The sequence below is a fragment of the Eptesicus fuscus genome, chromosome 22 (genome assembly GCF_027574615.1).
Source record: "Eptesicus fuscus isolate TK198812 chromosome 22, DD_ASM_mEF_20220401, whole genome shotgun sequence".
Taxonomy (NCBI): Eukaryota; Metazoa; Chordata; class Mammalia; order Chiroptera; family Vespertilionidae; genus Eptesicus; species Eptesicus fuscus.
The window spans coordinates 17,886,088-17,907,991 of NC_072494.1; the positions used below are offsets into that span (position 1 = coordinate 17,886,088).

At 37.2% G+C, this 21,904-nt stretch overlaps 1 protein-coding gene across 1 annotated transcript in view; it reads left to right on the top strand.

Annotated features, from left to right (window-relative positions):
• Positions 1–21,704, top strand: part of MROH9 (maestro heat like repeat family member 9) — a 60,734-nt gene extending 39,030 nt beyond the window's left edge. Inside the window, exons 15-22 of the mRNA XM_054712155.1 lie at positions 474–594; positions 3,023–3,160; positions 5,024–5,200; positions 14,128–14,280; positions 14,364–14,477; positions 15,064–15,166; positions 19,430–19,492; positions 21,241–21,704. Of these exons, the coding sequence (XP_054568130.1) occupies positions 474–594; positions 3,023–3,160; positions 5,024–5,200; positions 14,128–14,280; positions 14,364–14,477; positions 15,064–15,166; positions 19,430–19,492; positions 21,241–21,479 (1,108 nt within the window). The 3' untranslated portion in view covers positions 21,480–21,704. The remainder of the gene's footprint in view (positions 1–473; positions 595–3,022; positions 3,161–5,023; positions 5,201–14,127; positions 14,281–14,363; positions 14,478–15,063; positions 15,167–19,429; positions 19,493–21,240) is intronic.
• The last annotated feature ends 200 nt before the right edge of the window (positions 21,705–21,904 follow it).

Here is a 21,904-nt window from a genome sequence, read left to right on the forward strand (position 1 = left end):
GAATGGCTTAGTGAGTTAGGGCTCACCACCTCTTCTCCAGAGTAACCCAGGATAGCACCAACTCTCTCCTTTCTTACATCATTTAAAGGAAGGACTTGGTCTATCACCAAAGGGGGACCTGCATGGCCATCTGAAATTGCCAAGGTATTATTTTCTCTCCCTTTGGTCTGACACTGATGGGAGGTTGCCATAATATAGGACATTCTGTTCTGTGGCACAGGATGAGAGACGGGAAAGAGCAGTGATGTTAAGAGATGTTGTCAGTGACCCAGGTATATATCCTTTCCCCTGGTCTGTGCAGAATTCATACTGGGGCTTCTGTTTACCATGGATTAGGGAGTATCAGAGAATATCTTTCTTGTTATCTGGGTGGTACAAAATATAAAGATACTAATTCTCTCTTTACCACCATTATCATTTACTGATGCAGAAGGTATTCTTATCATTGCTAATTCAGTGCCTCGTCTTTACAGAACTCTCGCTGAACATAACTTTCCGCAATTTCCAGAGACCCTACATTATCTCTACAAGCTCTCAGTGGAAGGTCCTAGAAGAACAGAGGAGGGTGTGATCACAGTAATTTTCCTTACTGAGGTGAATTCTATTAGGAGACTGTAAACAACTGAGTTCTTACTCCCTTTTCTTACCCAAACTTACCCAACATGCCAACCTTTTATATCCCTCTCTGAATATTTATTTTACCACAAGTTAAGACAATGACAGATGTCTGAGGTTGAGGGGGTAAGGTAGAGACAGATCTGGAATATGGGAGAGTTGAATCCTCAGCCTGCTCCAGGAGTTGGCTTTTGTCATTTCTTGGAGATTTGCACAAACACTAATTATTTTTGAAATACCATTCATATATCTTTGCATGCCTGTTAAAGTATATGGAGGGATAATTTAGTTTACTAAAGTTAGTAGGTAACATCTGGGATCTAAATAATACTTTAGGCTTTCTAGGGTGGGGTTGAGAATGGGCCAAACAACTGGGTGAAATGAAGATGTAGAACTCTATTACTTGGTATATGAATATTACACCATAAATTGTAATGCCATACTAGAGTCAAACAAATTGAGGAAATCCTTTTGGATCTAACTTTAGTTTTCCTATATAATCAACTAAATAACCGAGCATTATTTAATTAGTATGCATTAAATTCACTACTCACTAGTAATAGTACCTTCATTAACTTTATTATTTCATATACATACACACATACACACAAGCACACATTCTAGGGTCTGTCTCAAGTGACTCTTCTGGGTTCCATTCATTTTCATTCTTGTGGAAGCATCACACTGTTGAATTATGGCCATTTGCATAAATGTTAATATCTAGCAAGCCATATTCTCCTCAACTCTTCAAAACTTCTTCTGTCCTTCCTATATATTTGTTCTAGTTAAGTTTTAAAATAACTTCGCTAGGTTTGAAGAAAAATAAACTTTTGCTGAAAATACTGTAATTACATTAATGCTATGAGCTTCTTAGGAAAAGTTGATATTTTTATAATATTTTTTCTTGAATATTTTGTCATTTTCATATAAATTTTATACATTTATTTTGGGATTAAGTTAGCTTATATTATTTTAAATTGTTAGTGTGAATGTGGCTTTTTAATTTAGATTCTCAAACTCATTGTTGCTGAATGTTCAGGACAATTAAACTATTTTCTTGAATTCAGCTACTTTCCTATGCTCTTACAGTAATTCTAATAATATTTTAGTTGATTTACATGATCCTAATGCATGAAAAATGGGGATATTATTATTACCTCTGTTTAAAGCATTACTTTTTTTTTCTTGAATCATGTGTTTTCACCTTGGTTTTTAAAGTTCCATTTTGTGAATAATCTCATTTCTTCTTTGTCTACTTACCTATTATGACCTTAGTATTTTCTCAATGAATTGTATGATCCTCTCTCTCACACACACAAATTTGTGAAGGATATCAAGTAACTTTAGAACATAGTGCTTTGACTATACATCCTTATTGAGATATATTTTAAGGACAAAATATTTTTTAAAATACTTTTACTCAGGAGGTAAATTAATATTGTATGTTGATATCATAATTTTAAAGCTATGGTATGCATTATAAAGCAAAAAGCAAATAATTATACATATTAGTATTATTATGCACCAAGGCTTTCCAGGTAAGAGAAAGATGAGGCAAACATAAAACCATAAAAAGTTAACATAAACTGTGTTATATTTGAATTTAATATATTAGCACTGTCAAAATGAACTTAACAGTAAAAAAAAAAAAATGTATTTCCTAGTTCAAGTAAAGAAAGACCCAGAAGACATAATATACCAATAACAATTAGTGCACTCTAGTACCCACTTCTAATGGTGTATCAATACCATTACTCACTGCAAAGAACCATGTCTCCTTAAAGAAATGGATAATTTCAGGGGGCAAGGAAAATATAAGATGAACCTGGGACATCTCATTTTTCCATAAGCAAAGAAGTGCTCAAAGGGAGATGGATCGTGTCAAAAGAACATAAGAGTCAACGTGTAGGGGTCCTACTGTCCAAATTTGAGTATCAAAAGAAATATTAACTGCAAATAACTATAATATATTGAAAACATTTTAATGCATAAGTCCTTGGTAATACTCAAAACTGGAAAGCAGGGCTGGGAGGAGGGGAGACCAATAAATGTAGAAAAATGCTAAACATAAAAAACATCACTAATTGCAAGACTCAATGTAATAAATGAACGAGTGAAGAAAAAAAATCAATAATTTTAAAACCATTAAGTGAAAAGTTACTGGAGAACACAGTATTCACATGATACCAAATTATCACTCCATCGATGAGTTACTGATTATAAAAGAAAAAGTATGCCTTTTCCAGTTGCTGTAGGGTGATGTCACCACAGGAACGTATAAGTATTCGGAGTTTGAGTGTGACTTGTGTTCCAGTGTTACTGAAAATGTCTTGATTTTTATGCCTGAAACAGAAATTGCGCATTGGCCTTTACTCTTCTTAGAAACGTAATAGCTGTTTTCTTTCAGCTTCTGAACAAATTCTTCAAGGACCCATTCCCAGAAGAATTTCTGGTTCTCTTCAGGAACTGGGTCAATGACTCCAATCCTGCAATTAGCAAACTGAGCCTGCAGAAAATCGCCTCCATGGCTCCAGTGATCAACCAGGTATGTGTGTGTGTGATTTGTGTCTCCCAGCACCATCCAGGTCACAGTCTGAGACTTGATATTGCTCAATATCCTTACTGATGCTTTATCACTAAGGGATCTGGGTTGACTGGAAGGAATGTGTTAAGTCAATTTAGTGGCTTTATCACCTAATTCATATTTTTCCCAGAAAATCATTCATAGCACTCAGAATTTATCAGCATCACTCTACATGAACACTCTTCTTACAATCTAAACCACACACGTTAATTTCCCTTCCAACATATACATGTGCATGCATGTTAATCACCATCTCCCAGCACTCACTCAAGCTTTTCCTTCCAATGATAATAACACTTTCCTCCGTCACCTATAAATAGTCACATTTTTCTTTTTCAATGGTCAGTTGTAGTCAAATTCCACTGACTGTTCTGATCTTTAGCAGCCTCATCTCTCTCAGAGCCACACCAGCTATGTGCACTTGCTTATACAATATTTTATATCTGTGCTTATCCACATATAATTCTGAACCAGCAGTATCAGCATGTCCTAGAAACTTAAAAGAAATGCAACGTGGGGGTTGGAGTGGTCAGGAAGGAGTCTATGGAGGAAAAAGGAGACATATGTAATATTTTAAATAATAATTTTTTAAAAAGAAATGCAATGTGTCAGGCCCTGGGTCAGGCCTATGGAATCAGAAATACTGGGTTTGGGCCCCACACATTCGTGTTTTCAAAAGTCCTCCAGGTGATTCTGACACTGCCCTATATTATTCCTGCTGAGTCATATCACTATATCTTACCTTCCAGGAAGTTTGAACCTAAGTGTACCCCTATGTTTTGTAATTCCCTTGTAAATTTCAATGTACTTTGTGCAGTGCTGAACGCGTAGCTGTTCTATAAATCACTGTTGGTTTAATAATATATTTAATAACAAATCCTTGTTTGTCTATTAAACATAATCTCTGAAAACTTAAGCCAGTCAGAGGGCAACCATTTTGCATTTAAAGTGAAATGAGCCAAGGTCTATTTGCTTTAAATAAATCATACAAATCGATGTACATTCTTTTAATGAACAGAAAGTTAGTTATTGCCTTGTCTAGCACTCTTCCCAGTATTATGAACACCTGAGGGGAAATTTGGTGTCAAGGTTATTTAGGAGAGTGAAAGTACTGGATTGAGGTTTCATACACTACCTATTGGTAAAGACTCAACTTTCCTGCGATACACAGCAGCCTTTGGCTATTATTTTGGCAAATACTATTTATTTATTTTACTTTTCTTTCCAGCCTTTCTTTTTCTCCTTTGGTGTCTCCTGTTCATGTTTTACCTTGCCTTAAATTCTGATTGTCTCTGATCTTCAACTGACTCCCATGACCTGGCACAGGACCTCAGTGGCTCTCGTGTCCAAACAGGTCATCATCACCTAGTTTAGAGGGCATGCTGCCCGTAGTATGTTGGTAAATGTTTAGCAATCAGATCAATGGAAATAAGACAAATTTCCGTGGTTTAAATACTCCCACCATGACTGACTTGAAGCTATCAAAGGGACATCATTAAACACAGAGTTGGGAAGAGGTACGCCATAGCACATCATACAGATATAATACATGTAAATAACCTCAAGGGCATATAAGAGTAAAATATAGTAAAATAAATAGGAAGTGATGTTTTGAGTATTTATTGCCATTGTTTTTGTTTCTAAATTTAATTTTTAGTAGTGATTTCTAATGATCAGCTCACAAAATTTTTGACCACTGACTCTTGTGAGCCAGCTCCAGAACACTGCTGCATGCTGCCCAAATGCAGATGTGTGCATACCAAATGCTAGCTCAAGTCTCCTTCTGCTTCCCAAATCCCACCATTTTCCTCCTTTCGTATGTAGGTAGAAAGTGTCTGCAGCTTAGTGCTATCCATCTTGGATGCCTTCTTTTCCAAAGACAAGACTGTTGTAATTCGGGCCTTGTTTACCCTTCGGAGACTTTTAAACAAACTGGACAAGGTGATCTACTCGTCTTTGTGTACCAGAATTGCTACCAGCTACTGCCCTCTGATGGATCATGTGAGTTACACAGTAAGATGTGTGAGATCATTAGGTTTTATAGTTCAGCTGAAGTACCAGCTGAGGCAATGATGTTATATCCCAGAATAAGTCAACAGAAGCTAGTCATTTTGTGCAGAGCCAACATTTCTTTTTGAGATAACAATATTAGTCAGTTAAGTACTATATATATTTTTTTGTAATTATACTATGAAAACCTGGAAAAGTCTACCCATAAGAAAGGAGAATTAAAGAATAGCCTTTGTCTTTGGATGAAAAAGAAATTGTAGCTAAGTGGTTATATATTGGTTAACCCTGGATCTGGATTTCCTGGGTTCAAATCCTGCTCTGTCTCTTACTAGCTGTGAAATCTGGAGTGGGTGATTCAGTCTCTTAGTGTTTCAGTGTCCCAACTGTAAAAGAGAGAGTGTAGAAGGTGTCTTATGGGAATTAGAAATGATGTGTAATGCCCCAAATGGGTTTCTTATCATCATATAAAACTTTTAGTTAAAAAAGTACCTCATCAAAAAGTTGTATATTTTGAAAATCCTCATTTTGTATGTTAAATGTGTTCCAGACAAGTTGGATGACAGTAATTTATTTTAATAAGCCAGACACTTTGATATGCCATGAGGAAATCTATTTTTTAATTTATCTTTATTATTGAATGGAATCTATTTTTAAAGGTTTTTGGAATGATTTATTTGTGAACCAAAGAATTATTTCATAGTAAATTACTTTACCAAAATTTATATTCTTAATTACTCAGATTTCACAGACGAAGAACACATATTAAACTATAGAAAGAAGGAATTTAGTGGCAAAAATCCTGTATAATAAAAGGCTAATATGCAAATTGACCGAACTGCAGAACGACCGGTCGCTATGACACGCACTGACTACCAGAGGGCAGACGCTCAACCCAGGACCTGCCCCCTGGTAGTCAGTGTGCTCCCACAGTGGAAGCGCAGCTCAGCCAGAAACCCTGAGCTGGGCTCATGGTTGGTGAGCACAGCGGCAGTGGCGGGAGCCTCTCCTGCCTCTGCAGCAGTGCTAAGGACCTCTTTGGGGGATGTCAGACTGCTGGTTTAGGGGAGTGGGCCTAAGCCATCAGTCAGACATCCCCCAAGGGCTCCCGGAGTGCGAGAGGGCACAGGCTCCCCCGACCCCCACCTGAGTGCACGAATGTCGTGCACCAGACCTCTAGTTAGTTTTATAAAGGACATAATGATAATAGTAATAATAATAGTGGCTAAAATTTATTGAGCATTTACTATGGATTACTATTATCTAGGTTACATATAAGGAAACTGAGGCAAAGAAATGTAAATAAGTAGAATATCCATGTAAAAATTTTTTTCAAAATGAAATCATGCCCAGCCAGTGTTGCTCAGTGATTGAACGTTGACCTATGAACCAAGAGGTCACAGTTCAATTCCCAGTCAGGGCACATGCCCGGGTTGCAGGCTCAATCCCCGGTACAGGGAGTGCAGGAGGAAGCTGATCAAATGACTCTCTCTCATTGTTGATGTTTCTATCTCTCTCTCCCTCTCTATCAAGTATCAATTTACCCTGTCATTACTTGAAGTCAGAATATTGGAAAAGTATTAGGATATTAATGAGCCTATGTTACCATTTTTCTCCACATTAAAAGTAAAAAAAATAAAAAATGATCACATTTATTCAACCTATGGGGGAAAAAACTGGGATTTCAACAGGTACCAGGGCATGTCAAAGCTCTTTCCACCTGCCTATATATACAGGGTGTCTCCCAAAAAAGTAAACACATACTTTGAATAATTATAAAGACAGTGTTTATTAAAATACATTTCATTTTCATAATTGAGCTTTATCAGATTTTATAGTGTATAATACATCTTGGGGGGATATGCTGACTAGCCTTTCCATGGTTAGCATGTCTTTCTGTAGTCCAAGGAGTCAAACAGGTAGCCCATAGGTGATTGCAACTTGAAGGAATGTGTTAAGTTGATTTTTTAAAATATATTTTTATTGATTTCAGAGAGGGAGAGAGAGACAGAAACATGAATGATGAGAATCATCTATCGGCTGCCTCCTGCACATCCGACACTGGGGATCAAGTCCACAACCTGGGCATGTGCCCTGACCAGGAATTGAACCATGACCTCCTGGTTCATAGGTTGACGTTCTACCACTGAACCACACCAGCCTGGCATAAGTTTGATATTTTTAAACTGGGAGATTGTTCATAAAAATCTGAACTGTGAATGAAATGTCAGAAGATCTTGGAATACTGGACCCACAAACCCACTTGGCCACAGTCTGCGGGAGCGGGGTGACTTTGAGAGAGAGGCCAGAGCTCTCTTCTGTCCCCCATTCCATCATCACCCTGCTTTCTTTAAATGCCTCCCATTTGGTTCATTTACATCACTGTCCAGCCCCTGTAACATGATTTAATTGCCACTGCTTTAGGGTTAGACTTTGAAACCCATTAATGTAAACCCCTGGGAAGGAACAGATTAGCCACTGGTTCTTTTGTTGGGAATATTTCTGATATATTCCTGAGGACAGAAAGGAATCGATTTTTTTTAAAATATTAAATCATAAACTTTTCTGAAAAACTGGGAGGTAATAATATATTTTCAAAATTTGACCTCTTCTTCTCACTTGCAATTTTTCTCTTCTAGAATCTTTATAATCCAATCCACCTTCCCATTTGGCATAAGCAAACCCTGGGAAACCAGGTTCTGTCAGTATGCCAAGCTCACCCTTTAGTATTCACTGACCACTCTGCAAAAGCCTCTGACATTTGAATGCAGCATTGTTACTCTATGTATCTTTAGGAAAATTATCAACAGATTATTGAAATTTCTATGTTTAAGATAATATGCAATACTATCTTTCTAAATTTAAGAAACTTACTGTTCACATTTGAAAGGCAATCTGAACTCTGATAAGTAAATCTTTTTTTTTTCATTTTTTTATTAAGGTATTATATATGTACATATCTTACCATTGCCCCCCCCCACCCTACTCCCATACATGCCCTCACCCCTCAGTGTTTTGCATCCATTGGTTATGCTTATATGTGTGCATACAAGTCCTTCGGTTGATCTCTTATTTCCCCCACTTCTCCCTAACCTCCCTGCTGTCATTTGACAGTCTGTTTGATGCTTTGCTCTCTCTATATCTATCTTTTTGTTCATCAGTTTATAATGTTCTTTATTATCCATAAATGAGTGAGATCATGTGGTATTTTTCTTTCATTGACTGGCTTATTTCACTTAGCATAATGTTCTCCAATTCCATCCAGGTTGCTGCAAATGGTAAGAACTCCTTCTTTTTTATGGCAGCATAGTATTCCATTGTGTAGATATACAACAGTTTTTTAATCCACTCATCTGCTGATGGGAACTTAGGCTGTTTCCAAATCTTAGCTATTGTAAATTGTGCTGCTATGAACATAGGGGTGCATATATCCTTTCTGATTGGTGTTTCTAGTTTCTTAGGATATATTCCTAGGAGTGGGATTACTGAGTCAAATGGGAGTTCCATTTTCACTTTTTTGAGGAAACTCCATACTGTTTTCCACAGTGGCTGCACCAGTCTGCATTCCCACCAGCAGTGCACGAGTGTTCCTTTTTCTCCGCATCCTCGCCAACACTTGTCATTTGTTGATTTGTTGATGATAGCCATTCTGACAGGTATGAGATGGAACCACATTGTCGTTTGGATTTGCATCTCTCGGATAATTAGTGACTTTGAGCATGTTTTCATGTGTCTCTTGGCCTTCCTTCTGTCTTCTTTCAAAAAGATTCTATATAGGTCCGTTGCCCATTTTTTTATTGGATCATTTATCTTCCTTTTATTAAGTTGTATAAGCTGCCTGTAGATGTTGGAGATTAAACCTTTATCAGTGATAACATTTGCAAATATGTTCTCCCATACAGTGGGCTTTCTTGTTGTTTTGTTGATGGTTTCTTTTGCTGTAAAAAAGCTTTTTATTTTGATGTAGTCCCAACAGTTAATTTTCTCTTTAGCTTCCATTGCCCTAGGGGCAGTATCAGTGAAGAAGTTCTTTCGGCATATGTCTGAGATTTTGCTGCCTGTGGATTCCTCTAGTATTTTTATGGTTTCCCATCTTATGTTTAAGTCCTGTATCCATTTTGAGTTTATTTTTGTGTATAGTGTAAGTTGGTGATCTAGTTTCATTTTTTTGCATGTATCTGTCCAATTTTCCCAACACCATTTGTTGAAGAGACTGTCTTGACTCCATTGTATGTTCATGCCTCCTTTGTCAAATATTAATTGAGCATAGTGGTTTAGGTTGATATCTGAATTCTCTATTCTCTTCCATTGATCTATATGTCTGTTCTTGTGCCAGTACCAGGCTGTTTTGAGAAAGTGGCTTTGTAATATAGCTTGTAATCTGGTATTGAGATCCCTCCTACTTTATTCTTCTTTCTCAGGATTCCTGTGGCTATTCGGGGTCTTTTTTTATTCCAGATGAATTTTTGGAGAGTTCTTTCTAGGTCTGTGAAATATGCCGTTGGTATTTTAATGGGGATTGCATTGAATCTATAGATTGTTGTGGGTAGTATGGACATTTTAATGATGTTGATTCTACCAATCCATGAACATGGTATGTTCTTCCATCTGTTTACATCTTCCTCTATCTCTTTTTTCAGTGTCGTGTAGTTTTCCATGTATAGGTCTTTTACCTCCTTAGTTAAGTAATTAGGTATCTTAATTTTTTTGGTGCGATGGTAAATGGGATTGCTTTTTAAGTCTCTCTTTTTGTAAGTTCACTATTGATGTTTAGAAATGCCATAGATTTCTTGGCATTAATTTTGTATCCTGCTACATTGCCGAATTCATTTATTAAGTCTATTAGTTTTTTGATGGAGTCTTTTGGTGTTGTTTTTTTAAATATATTTTATTGATTTTTTTTACAGAAAGGAAGGGAGAGGGATAGAGAGCTAGAAATATCGACGAGAGAGAAACATCGACCAGCTGCCTCCTACACACACCCCACCAGGGATGTGCCCACAACCAAGGTACATGCCCTTGACCAGAATCGAAACTGGGACCTTTCAGTCCGCAGATCGACGCTCTATCCACTGAGCCAAACTGGTTTCAGCTCTTTTGGGTTTTTTATGGGCAATATCATCTCATGTGTAAATAAGGACAGCTTTACTTCTTCTTTTCCAATTTGGATGCCTTTTATTTCTTCTTCTTGTCTAATTGCAATGGCTAATACTTCCAGGACTATGTCAAACAGGAGTGGTGAGAGTGAGCATCCCTGTCTTGTTCCTGTTCTTAGGGGAAATGGTTTTAGTTTTTGCCCATTGAGTATGATGTTAACTGTGGGTTTATCATATATAGCTTTTATTATGTTGAGGTATGATCCTTCTATTCCCACCTTGTTGAGAGTTTTTATCAAGAAAGGGTGTTTGATTTTGTCGAATGCTTTTTCTGCATCAATTGATATGACTATGTGATTTTTATCTCTCAATTTGTTTATGTGATGTATCATATTTATTGATTTGCAGATGTTGTACCATCCTTGCATTCCTGGGATACATCCTACTTGGTCATGGTGTCTGATCTTTCTGATGTATTGCTGGAGCCAATTTGCTAGAATTTTGTTGAGGATTTTGGCATCTATGTTCATGAGGGATATTGGTCTATAATTCTCTTTCATTGTGTTGTCTTTATCTGGTTTTGGTATTAGGGTGATGCTGGCTTCAGAAAAGGAGCTTGGAAGTGTTCCTTCCTCTTGAAATTTTTGTGTTTTTTTTGTTTGTTTGTTTTTTCCTCTTGAATTTTTTGGAATAATCTGAGGAGGATAGGTTTTAGTTCTTCCTTGAATGTTTGGTATAACTCTCCTGTGAAGCTGTCTGGCCCTGGGCTTTTGTTTGCCGGAAGCTTTTTGATGACTGCTTCAATTTCTTCCATAGTTACTGGCCTATTGAGCTGTTTAGATTCTTCCTGATTGAGTTTTGGAAGGTTATATTTTTCTAGGAATATGTCCATTTCCTCCAGGTTGTTCAGCTTTTTGGAATAGAGTTGTTCATAGTATTTTTTAACAATCCTTTGTATTTCGGTGGGGTCTGTTGTTATTTCACCTCTTTCATTTCTGATTTTGTTTATTTGGGTCCTCTCTCTTTGCTTCTTGGTGAGCCTGGCTAGAGGTTCATCGATCTTGTTTATCCTTTCAAAGAACCAGCTCTTGGTTTTGTTGATCTTTTGTATTGTTTCTTTAGTCTCTATGTCGTTTATCTCTGCTCTGATTTTTATTATTTCCTTCCTTCTGCTTACACTGGGCCTTTCTTGTTGCTCTTTTTCTAACTCTTTGAGTTGTAGGGTTAGGTAATTTATTACTATTGCTTCTTGTTTTTTGCAGTAGGCTTGTAGAGCTATGAACTTCCCTCTCAAGACTGCTTTCACTGTGTCCCATAGATTTTTGGATTGTTGTGTTTTCATTGTCATTTGTTGCTATGATGTTTTTTATTTCTTCCTTGATCTCTCTGGTAACCCAGTCATTGTTTAATAGCATGCTGTTTAGTCTCCATGTGTTAGATTTCTTTGGATTGTTTTTACTGTAGTTGATTTCCAGTTTTATGCCACTGTGATCTGAGAAGATGCTTGATATGATTTCTATCTTTTGGAATCTGAAGAGACTTTGCCTATGTCACAACATATGATCTATCTTTGAAAATGAACATGTGCACTTGAGAAGAATGTATATTCTGTGGCTTTGGGGTGAAATGTTCTGAATATGTCAATTAATTCCAACTGGTCTAGTGAGTCATTTAGGATTGATGTTTCTTTGCTGATTTTTTTTAAGATGATTTGTCCAATGGTAATAGTGGGGTAATAAAGTCTCCTACCATGATTGTATTGCTGTTAATCTCTCCCTTGTTATCCTCCAGGAGTTTTTTTATGTATTTGGATGCTCCTATATTGGGTGCATATATGTTTACCAGAGTTATTTCTTCTTGTTGGATTGCTCCCTTTAGTATTATGAAGTGGCCTTCCTTAATTCTTGTTATGTCCTTCACTTTGAGATCTAATTTGTTAGATATAAGTATTGCTACCCCAGATTTTTTTTCATTTCCACTCGCCTGATAAACCTTTTTCCATCCCTTCACCCTCAGTCTGTGTTTGTCTTTTTTTCTGAGATGGGTTTCTTGTAGACAGCAGATATATGGGTCTTGTTTTCTTATCCAATCCATTACCCTATGTCTTTTGATTGGGGCATTTAATCCATTTACATTTAAAGTTATTATTGATAGGTACTTATTTGTCGCCATTTTTATTTTTTACCCCTGTGTTCCTTCTTCGTTTCCTATTTCTTTTTTTTTACAGCAGACCCTTTAGCATTTCTTGCATTGCTGGTTTGGTGGTAATAAATTCCCTTAGTCCTTTTTTGTCTGTGAAGCTCCTGATTTCACCTTCAATTTTGATTGATAGCCTTGCTGGGTATTCTTGGATTCAGACACTTCCTTTGCATGACTTTGTATATTTCATTCCATTCCCTTCTGACCTGATGAGTTTCTGTTGAGAAATCAGTTGCTAGTCTGATGGGGGTTCCTTTGTATGTAACTTTCTGTCTCTCTCTGGCCACTTTTAAGATTCTTACTTTGTCATTGGTGTTTGCCAATTTAATTATAATGTGCCTTGGCATTAGTCTTTTGGGGTTCATTTTGCTTGGGACTCTGTGAGCTTCTTGGATTTGTGTGGGGTTTTTCTTCCCTATATCAGGGAAGTTTTCTGTCATTATTTCTTCAAACAGGTTTTCTATTCTTTGCTCAGTTTCCTTTCCTTCTGGAACCCCTATTATGCGGATGTTGTTTTGTTTTGTGTTGTCCCAAAGTTCCCTTAGGCTCTCCTCCTGCTTTTTAATTTTTTTTTCTAGAAGCTGTTCTACTTGGGTATTTTTTCCCATCTTGTCTTCTAGCTCACTGATGTGGTCCTCTGCTTCTTCTAGTCTACTCTTGATGCTTTTTATAGAGTTCTTTACAGCAGCGATGTCATTTTTCATTTCTTCTTGGTTCTTCTTCATTTCCTCTTGGTTCTTACTCCTATTGTCAAATTTGTCTTCCATTCTTTTCAGCCACCTTATGACCATTTCTCTGAATTTTTTCTCTGATAGGCTGCTTGCCTCTATTTCGTTTACTTCCTTTTCTGGTGATACCTGCTTTTCTTTCATATGTGGGCTGTTTCTTTGTCTCCCCATGGTCTCTCTTCTCCAGATGTCTGGTTATGTAGTTATCTCTCTCCTTATCCCAGGTGAAATCTGACCTTTCCATGGTGGAGTGAAGAGCTCCTCTGAATTTGCGTGTTTGCGCCAATCGGGGACCCGTGTTCTGGGGCTCCTGGCTGTTCGTTGGTTGCTGCAGTTCTGGATTTTCAGGCTTCCGATAAGATCCACTTTCCTTTTCAAGATGTTGTGGTCTCCACATCTGAGCTTGTAGCTCCGGGAGAGGACCCAGTCGCAGTGGGGGCTGCCAGGTCAGGGGAACCCCGTCTAGCAGTCCCCCACCTTCTCCTGGAGTTTAGCTGTCCCTTAACTTGCTAAAAACACTCCCTGTGCGATCCTCAGCTGTTCTTTCATTCGGCTCTGGGACAAGGCTCAGAACCCGTCTGTCTATTCTGCCGCCATTTTCTCCCCTCCTCAGTAAATCTTATTTAAAATCAAACCAAGAGCTGACTATACAAACCCAAAGTTCAACCTATGGGGGACAAAACTGGGATTTCCAACAGGTACCAGGGCATTTCAAAGCTCTTTCCTACTTATAATGATTTCATATATGTGTATGTGTGTATACATATGTAAAATACATACTTATGTAGTATATATACATATACATGTATAAATAGATATAAATGTATATGTCACACTGTTTAAAGAAAGAAGCCCTAGAAATATCCTCAGATGCGTCTTTTCTGTGCACAAATCACAGAGTGACGCAGGCATTCGGAGCATGGCCATCCGGCACTTTGGTGAACTGCTTGAAGACATGAGCCAGTACACATGGATGTTGAATGCCGTGATTCTTGAATCCCTGGTGCCTCTGATCCTGTTTCTGGAGGATATAGAGACAAGAGTCGTGATGGTAAGTCCTGCCACCTTGTCCTTAGTTCTGCAGAGACGGGCCTTGAACAAAGAGATGCTTATCGACCTCTTTCTGCTTCGCAGGCATGTAAACATACACTGACAATCTGCGCCTTTCAATTAAAATGGTCAACATTTCCACGGTCCATTGAGCATTACAGTTTTGAGCTGGTGGTGCTCAACATCTGCAACAATATTGTAAGTGGCCCTTTGGTGTTTCCCACCACACATTATAGAAAGAACATGAAAGGATCTTCAAAACGATGGAAAGGTTTTGGGGACAAGGGTGAATCTTGGAGAAGGAAGGTGAAGAAAATGGGTGATAACAGCTAGGGCTTATGGCCAGAGAAAATTAACATTTACCCCTTCCTCTTCCTCAACATTGATCCTCTCTAGCCCTTGTTCCTCCAACCCAGCTACATGGATCTTTGGGTGGGTATAAAGGTAGGAACATCTTTTCAGATCACCAAAAGAAAAAGTAGAAATATCTGGTCACTGCCTACTGAGCTGGTTCTCTGACAACAGCATGAACTGCAGTGACAGATGGAAGCATGCTAACTAAAGGCTGGAAACACGGGAGTTGAAGGGGGAGGGTTGAGAATCATATAATTAACTGAATGATATCTGCAAACAGAAAGGTTCATACATAGAAATCGCAAGTTTTAAACTGGACCTTATTTGATATAAGCAATTAGGTTCTTTTCTCTGGAAGCCTCTCTGAAAGGAAACGAATGTACTTTTTCAACAACTGAGAGTGATTCCCTCTCCCTTTTTTTATTCTCAGTTTATTTCTCATGGGAGCTACATTACAGATTTGCTATCTGATAGCTTGGGATTCCTGAGGAGCTCCCGAGTATACCTGAGGAGAGCAGCCATTATTTTAATAGGTAAATAAAATTCAATTCTCATTTCCTCATTTGTCTTAAAAGGTATAGCTAGAAGTATTCCTTGAAAAAAAATTATAAAATTTTTTGCTTATGATGGACAGGACCCATCATGGTGGTGTCTATGATGAATAGAGGTCAATATGTATGAATAGCATAAAGTTATATTTTATACTAGACAGTTAGTATAGCTGTGTAATTAAATTATTATACAAAGTGTATTCAAGGATGATTTAAAAATTTAACAGATGGCATGTCACTGCTCATTAATCCCCTTCACTGCTTAAAAATCACTACCCAAGGAATAAGATTAATATCTAAAAATACAAGCACCATCTTTAAGAAAACTTGGGCATCAATAACCATAACTCTAACAGAAGAGGAAGAGCTATCAAAGTAAAAAAAAAAAAAAAAAGTAGGGTTGGGGCAGTACAGGAAGATTCTAAGAGAAGATAACGAAAGTTTTCAATCTTGGACAAACCTGACCAAAGAGGTTTTTTCCACTAGATTCTCACCATGAAGATCAAAATTGACAATGCTTTATTTGGAATGACACGAAGTGAGTTCCTAACTTGGTAATGGGATTTTCACTTAACCCTACGTGGCACCAAGGAATAGCAGGATAATGAGGAATCAGAAAATGCACAGTCACATTGTGGTTGTAGAGAGGAGACCGACAGTTACAGTAAAGACAAACTGAATAATTATGGCCAGCACTAGAGCTCATGATCTGTGCTAGTGAGAGAGGAGGAAAGGAACACACACACACACACATACAACCCGGTGTCACAAGAACTTAATTTCAAACCAGAAATAATTCCTTCTATTCTGAATTCTACCCTGGTACTTTCTACAAACTACCCTCTGTATATAACTATTGCAAGATCAAAAAATAATTAATTTTTTAAAAAAGAAATGGCATTATTTTTCTACAGAGGTATTTCCAAGTAGGAAGGAGAGGGAAAGAGAGGAAAGAAAGATGAGAAACAAATTTTATAAAACGTTTCTACAGAGCAGATGAAAATCATGATAAAAATCTACATGCCTAGCTGGTATGGCTCAGTGGTTGAGTATCAACCTATGAACCAGGAGGTCACAGTTCGATTCTGGGGCATGGCACATGCCTGGGTTGTGGGCTCAATTCCCAGTAGGAAGCGTTCAGGAGGCAGCTGATCAATGATTCTCTATCATCATTGATGTTTCTATCTCTCTCTCTCCATCTCCCTTCCTCTCTGAAATCAATAAAAATATGCATTTTTTAAATCTCCAAGAATCTTAAAAACTTTTTGAAATAAAGATCTAAAGTATAGATACAAGCACACAGTCAATATATGATGGGGTAGTGGGAGCACATCAAAAACACGCTTCCAAAGCATAGGAGGCATGTGTAAGAAAAATATATATAACCATCACAAAAGAAAACTGCATTGCAACCGCATAAGAGAAAATACATATTGTTGAAAACCAAGTAAGGGATAAGGAGTACAGGGTTGAGAAACACTAGCAAATGAAATGAAAACCAGGAAGAAACAGTTTGAAAAATCAAGGTGCAATGATTAGATATGAAAGATTCATAAAAGAGATGCAAATAGGCATAAATAAATTAAGTAAACAATGAGAACAGAAAAAAGTAATCAAAGATATAATTTAAGGAATAAAATAGACTTGATTAAATATACTAAGATGGTAAATATTTTTTTTATAAATATTTTATACAGAATGCAACATTAAGACATTTCCTTATAAAGTTATGGAACTTCAGATTTAAAGAATTCTTTGAGAATTTAAGCAATAAAAAGTCACTTGTAAGTTAAAAAAAAAATCTGGTATCTGATTTCTCTATTTCAGTTTTAACCTCTAAAATACAGTAGAGTATGCCTACAAAATCCTAAGTGGAAAAAAACTGTGATTGAAAAATTATACCCAACTATGAAGATAACAGGAAAACACTTTCAAAAAACACAAGAACTCCGGATAAAGCGTTGCCATGAATCCTTCTTGAATAAATAATTAAAGGATGGAATTTAGTCAACTCAAGAATGAATGGCTAACCTATTGCAAAAAGACATGCAGTATTTACTTAACTGCGTGGTCTCCACCAATTCTTGCTTTTCTCTGGGCCTCTGCAGGCTGACCTCTATGGTCTAAATACCTCCTCTCCCCCCCCCCCCAGCTCCCTTCCCAGTTTGCTTCCAGGTTGGTACAGTATTTAATGCCCATGAATCCATTTAAAGGGCATGGATATGCTTAATATTCAGTAATAATTGTGACAATGTTACTCACAAATTGTCCCATCAAGAATCCCCACTGCAACCAACAAGTTCTATATAACTGAAAATAAAAATGCCAACCAATAATTTCATAGATCTTGACAAGTCTATTCTAAAAGTATGTAGAAAAGTGAAAGGCCAAGATACCCTTGAAGAAAAAATGAGGCCTACTAGTCCCACCAGATATAAAGATTTATTATAAAGTTACAGAATTGTAGACAATTTGTTATTCATGCAAAGATGGACAGAACAGTGAAACAGAATGGAAAGCCTAGAAATAGACCCATACATATACAGTGATCCTGCAAAGTAGTAGGAAAAGATAGTTTTTTCTCATAATTGTGCTGGGTCAATTGCACAGGTACATAAAAAAATCTTGACTTGTACTGTATGACATATAATTCCAGTTGGATCTACAATCCAAAAGTGTGAAAGGTAAAACCATAAAGCTTCTAGAATTAAATACTGGAGAATATCATTATAATATTCCTGAGGCAGGCCAAAATTTCCTATCAGACCCAAAAAAATCACTAGCCATAAATAGAAAAGACAATAAATTGGACTATGTAAAAATTAAAGATGCATGTTCATTAAAAAAACACACAATATAAATGTGAAAGTTTAGCCACAGGGTAAGAGAAGATACTAGTATTCCTAAGGTGTGTAACAATAAAAAAATTAGTATCCAGAATTTTTTTTAAATGCCTACAAATAAGAACAATATAGGCAACTATATATAAAACCAGGAAAGAGGCTTATTTGAATGGGCATGTCACAAAAGAATATCCAAATTACCAATAAGTATACAAAACTCTTATGAATTATCACAAATAAAGTGAATTAAAATCACAATGTGATACTACCACCAAACCCATTAGAATAACTAAAAGGGAAAAAAATTAACAAATGATAACAAATGTTAGAGTGTGGAGAAATGTTCATACACTGATGTGGGGAGTAAAAATTAGTACAACTGTTTTGCACTGTTTGGCAGTAACAATTGAAGGTGAACATAGCATATCTATCGGTCAGTAAACATCAATGCATACAAATGCATACCAAAATCCATATATAAGAATGCCCATAATAATAACATTATTTATAATAGACCAAAATTGGAAACACATATTGACCATCAGCAGCAAAATGGATTAAAAATGCTGAATTCATAAGGATAAAATATCACTAGCACATATTTCAGGCTTAGAGTACCATATGATCTGTGTAAGTGATTTTCAACCACTGTGCTGCGAGAATTTTTAAAACATGCAATACCTAACTATTTAATAGAGGGAGCTAACCTCTTTTCTCTTAGATTGTCAAAATAAATGACAACACAACAATAGCCATCTGGTGTGAATGAATCAAAATTATTCTTTTATCAGATCAACAAAAAAATATATATCTTGATATGCTGTAGAATTTCAGTAATTAGTTTATGTGTGCTATGAGATGAAAAAGGTTGAAAATGGCTGGTCTATGTCACAAGTCTACTGGTGTGGGTGAAAGCAGCCAGGGATGATATGTACACATACGAGCCCATGAGCATGGCTCTGTTTCAAGAAAACTTCAACGGCCAACCTCTGCCATTAGCAATGAAAATAAATGAACTATTGCCCCATTAGAGAACATGGATGAATCCCAGGTAACGTTGAGAAGGCAGACCCAAAAGAATGTATTCTGAGGATAGAGGAGCAGACTGGGAAAGAGCATAAGGAAGGCTTCTGGGATTCTAGGCACGTTCCATTTAGGTGGTAGCTAAAGTCTTCACTTTGTGGTCATTCATTGACCTGTGCAATTAGTTTGTGTGCATGTTTACAAACATACATATTTTTCAATGAAGAGTTTTATTAAATTAATAAGTATGTGAGAGCACTAAATGAGGACCCAAGGATAATCTAGAGATGCTTTGCTTTGAAGAAAGCAATGATAATAGCTAGATAACATCAGAGAATGTATTTTCATAATGTGTTTTGGGGTTTTATTTTGTGTATAGGATACTTGGCAATATTGGGTAGACATTTACTGCTCAGAGATGATATTGAAGTCATTATGGAGGGTAAGTGTTGAAGGTATAATGAAATCTGCATACACAGGTCTAAATAAATTCACTACTGTGATTCTAGTCACATGAGTTCTCTAAAGATGCGGGGGATGGAAGGAGGGTGGTGGTAAGCGGGGAATCAAAGGACAAACTGGGTTAAGGGTCATCCCTTCTCTCTCTCTCTCTCTCTCTCTCTCTCTCTCTCTCTCTCTCTCTCTCTCTCTCTCTCTAACTTATCACCCTAGAGCTCTTAGGAACAACAGAGAGTTGAGAACTGATTCACTCGTTCATCCAACAGATATTTTCCCAGCTCTATTTTGGAGATACAGCAGCAAACAAAACCAAGACCCTAACCTCCGAGGATTCAGTTTTAGGAGATAGCAATGTACACCTGCACCTTTAAGAGAAACTTCAAGAAGGGTATTATTTATTCTATCAAAATGTTGGGATCTTTGGCATCTCTCTCTCAGCCTCTATTTCCCAAACTGAGATCAGAATTACAAACAAGGTAGAACAGTTTCAAATTTACAGCAAAATTGAGTGAAACATATAGAATTTTCCCATATATCTCCTGCACCCACACATGTGCAGCCACCCCATTATCAGCATCCTCCACCACATGGTATATTTGTTATAACTGATGAACCTACAATGACACATCATTATCTTCCTTCCTTTTTCATTCATTCATGTATTCACTCATTTATTCACTACATATTTCTTGACTGCCTGGTAAATTCTCTATGTCTCTCCAAACCTTTTTCTTCTTTCTCTCCTTCTCCTACTCCTTTTCCTCTCTCTTTTTTCCTAAATCTGTCCTGCCCCCACCCCATTTCTCTTTTTAATAATTTAAAATATATTTTTATTGATTTCAGAGAGGAAGGGAGGAGAGAGACATAGAAACATCAATGATGAGAGAGAATCATTAATCAGCTGCCTCCTATACAACCCCTACTGGAGATCAAACCTGCAACCTGGGCATGTGCTTTGACCAGGAAGCGAACCATGACCTCTTGGTTCATAGGTCGACACTCAACCACTGAGCCATGCAGGCTGGGCTCCCCTATTTCTTTTTAAGAAAGAAAGAAAGAACTTTCCACAAACCCAGGACCTGGAAATAATGATATTAGCCTATCATCTATAATAATAAAAGCATAATATGCTAATTAGACCAGACATCCTTCTGGACGACCTTCCAGACGAAGCTGGGGCTGCGAGGGAAGCCGGGGTCTTGGGTGCCTGCGGCGGCGGCCGGAGGGAAGCCTTTAAGTTTTTAAAGAATGTTAGTTATTACATGGTTATTTTCAAAACAACCCTAACTGTTTTATAACTTTTTTTTACTTATTCATATGTAACAGTGCCAGGGATGGCAGGAGGTTGGTAGTTAGAAGGGGAATCAAAGGAAGAACTGGGCTCTGTTATTTCAATTTTAAAGTAGTTCCCTAATGAAGAACATTTAGACTGAGTCCCACTTTTTTCATTATTATGAGCTATATTGAACCTCTTTGTGAATTTATGTTTATGCTGTCTAGAAAAACGCTCAGCACATAATAGACACTCCATAAATTTTTAGTGAATATTTCCATTTTTCTTTTAATGATGTCTGGATAAAACTTCCTGGATGCTATCAGTCAAATTAATAAAAATTGGGGGTGGAGGAGGAGAAAATAGAGGAGGACTCTGAAAGGTGGGGCTGTTCAGAGTTAGAGCTTCTCAGACTCTGAGACAGATGCCTTGAACTAAGGGCCCTTCTGCCATTACAGCTGTCGAACGAGTGCTTCTGGATGAAGACCGTCTGGTCAGGGAGTTGGCAAAAACAACCTATGAACTTTTTAAGAAAGTAGCCCGTAAAATGACCTCCTCCATTATTAAACAGAGCTTCCGAAGATTGTTTAACTTCATCTACATCAGTAAAGTGAAGCCTCTTTATAATTATAACTTGCCTGGAAGTCTCAAGGAGATTGAAGAAACAGATAATTATGAAAACAAGGTGGAAGAATGAGACATTCACCAGTGCCTTGGAGCACAACTCACAAGAGGAGTGGTTTTCCCTTTCCCTCTTGATAACCTGAGTCTATTTGTAGATGCTTTTCTGAAGGAAAAAGGATCTAGGAGCCATTTTACTGTTCCTTCTTAATTGTCTTCAAATATAGAAATATGTTGCCTCTCTAGGTCTGACAGTGATCAGAAGCCTTATTTCATCAAACTAATAAAATTGAAAAATCATACAAGCAAAATGTTTGATGAGAAGCTCTTGGAACTTAATTCAACCAATAAGCATCTATGGAAAACCTTCCAAGGGCCAGACACGGTGCTAGGCAGTGGGGACCCCAGAAGGGTCCTATCTTCAGGAAGGTCACAGTCTAGTGATACTCGATCTGGATTATTTCCATCCTACTGGGATGAATGTTGGCATAAGTAATATTC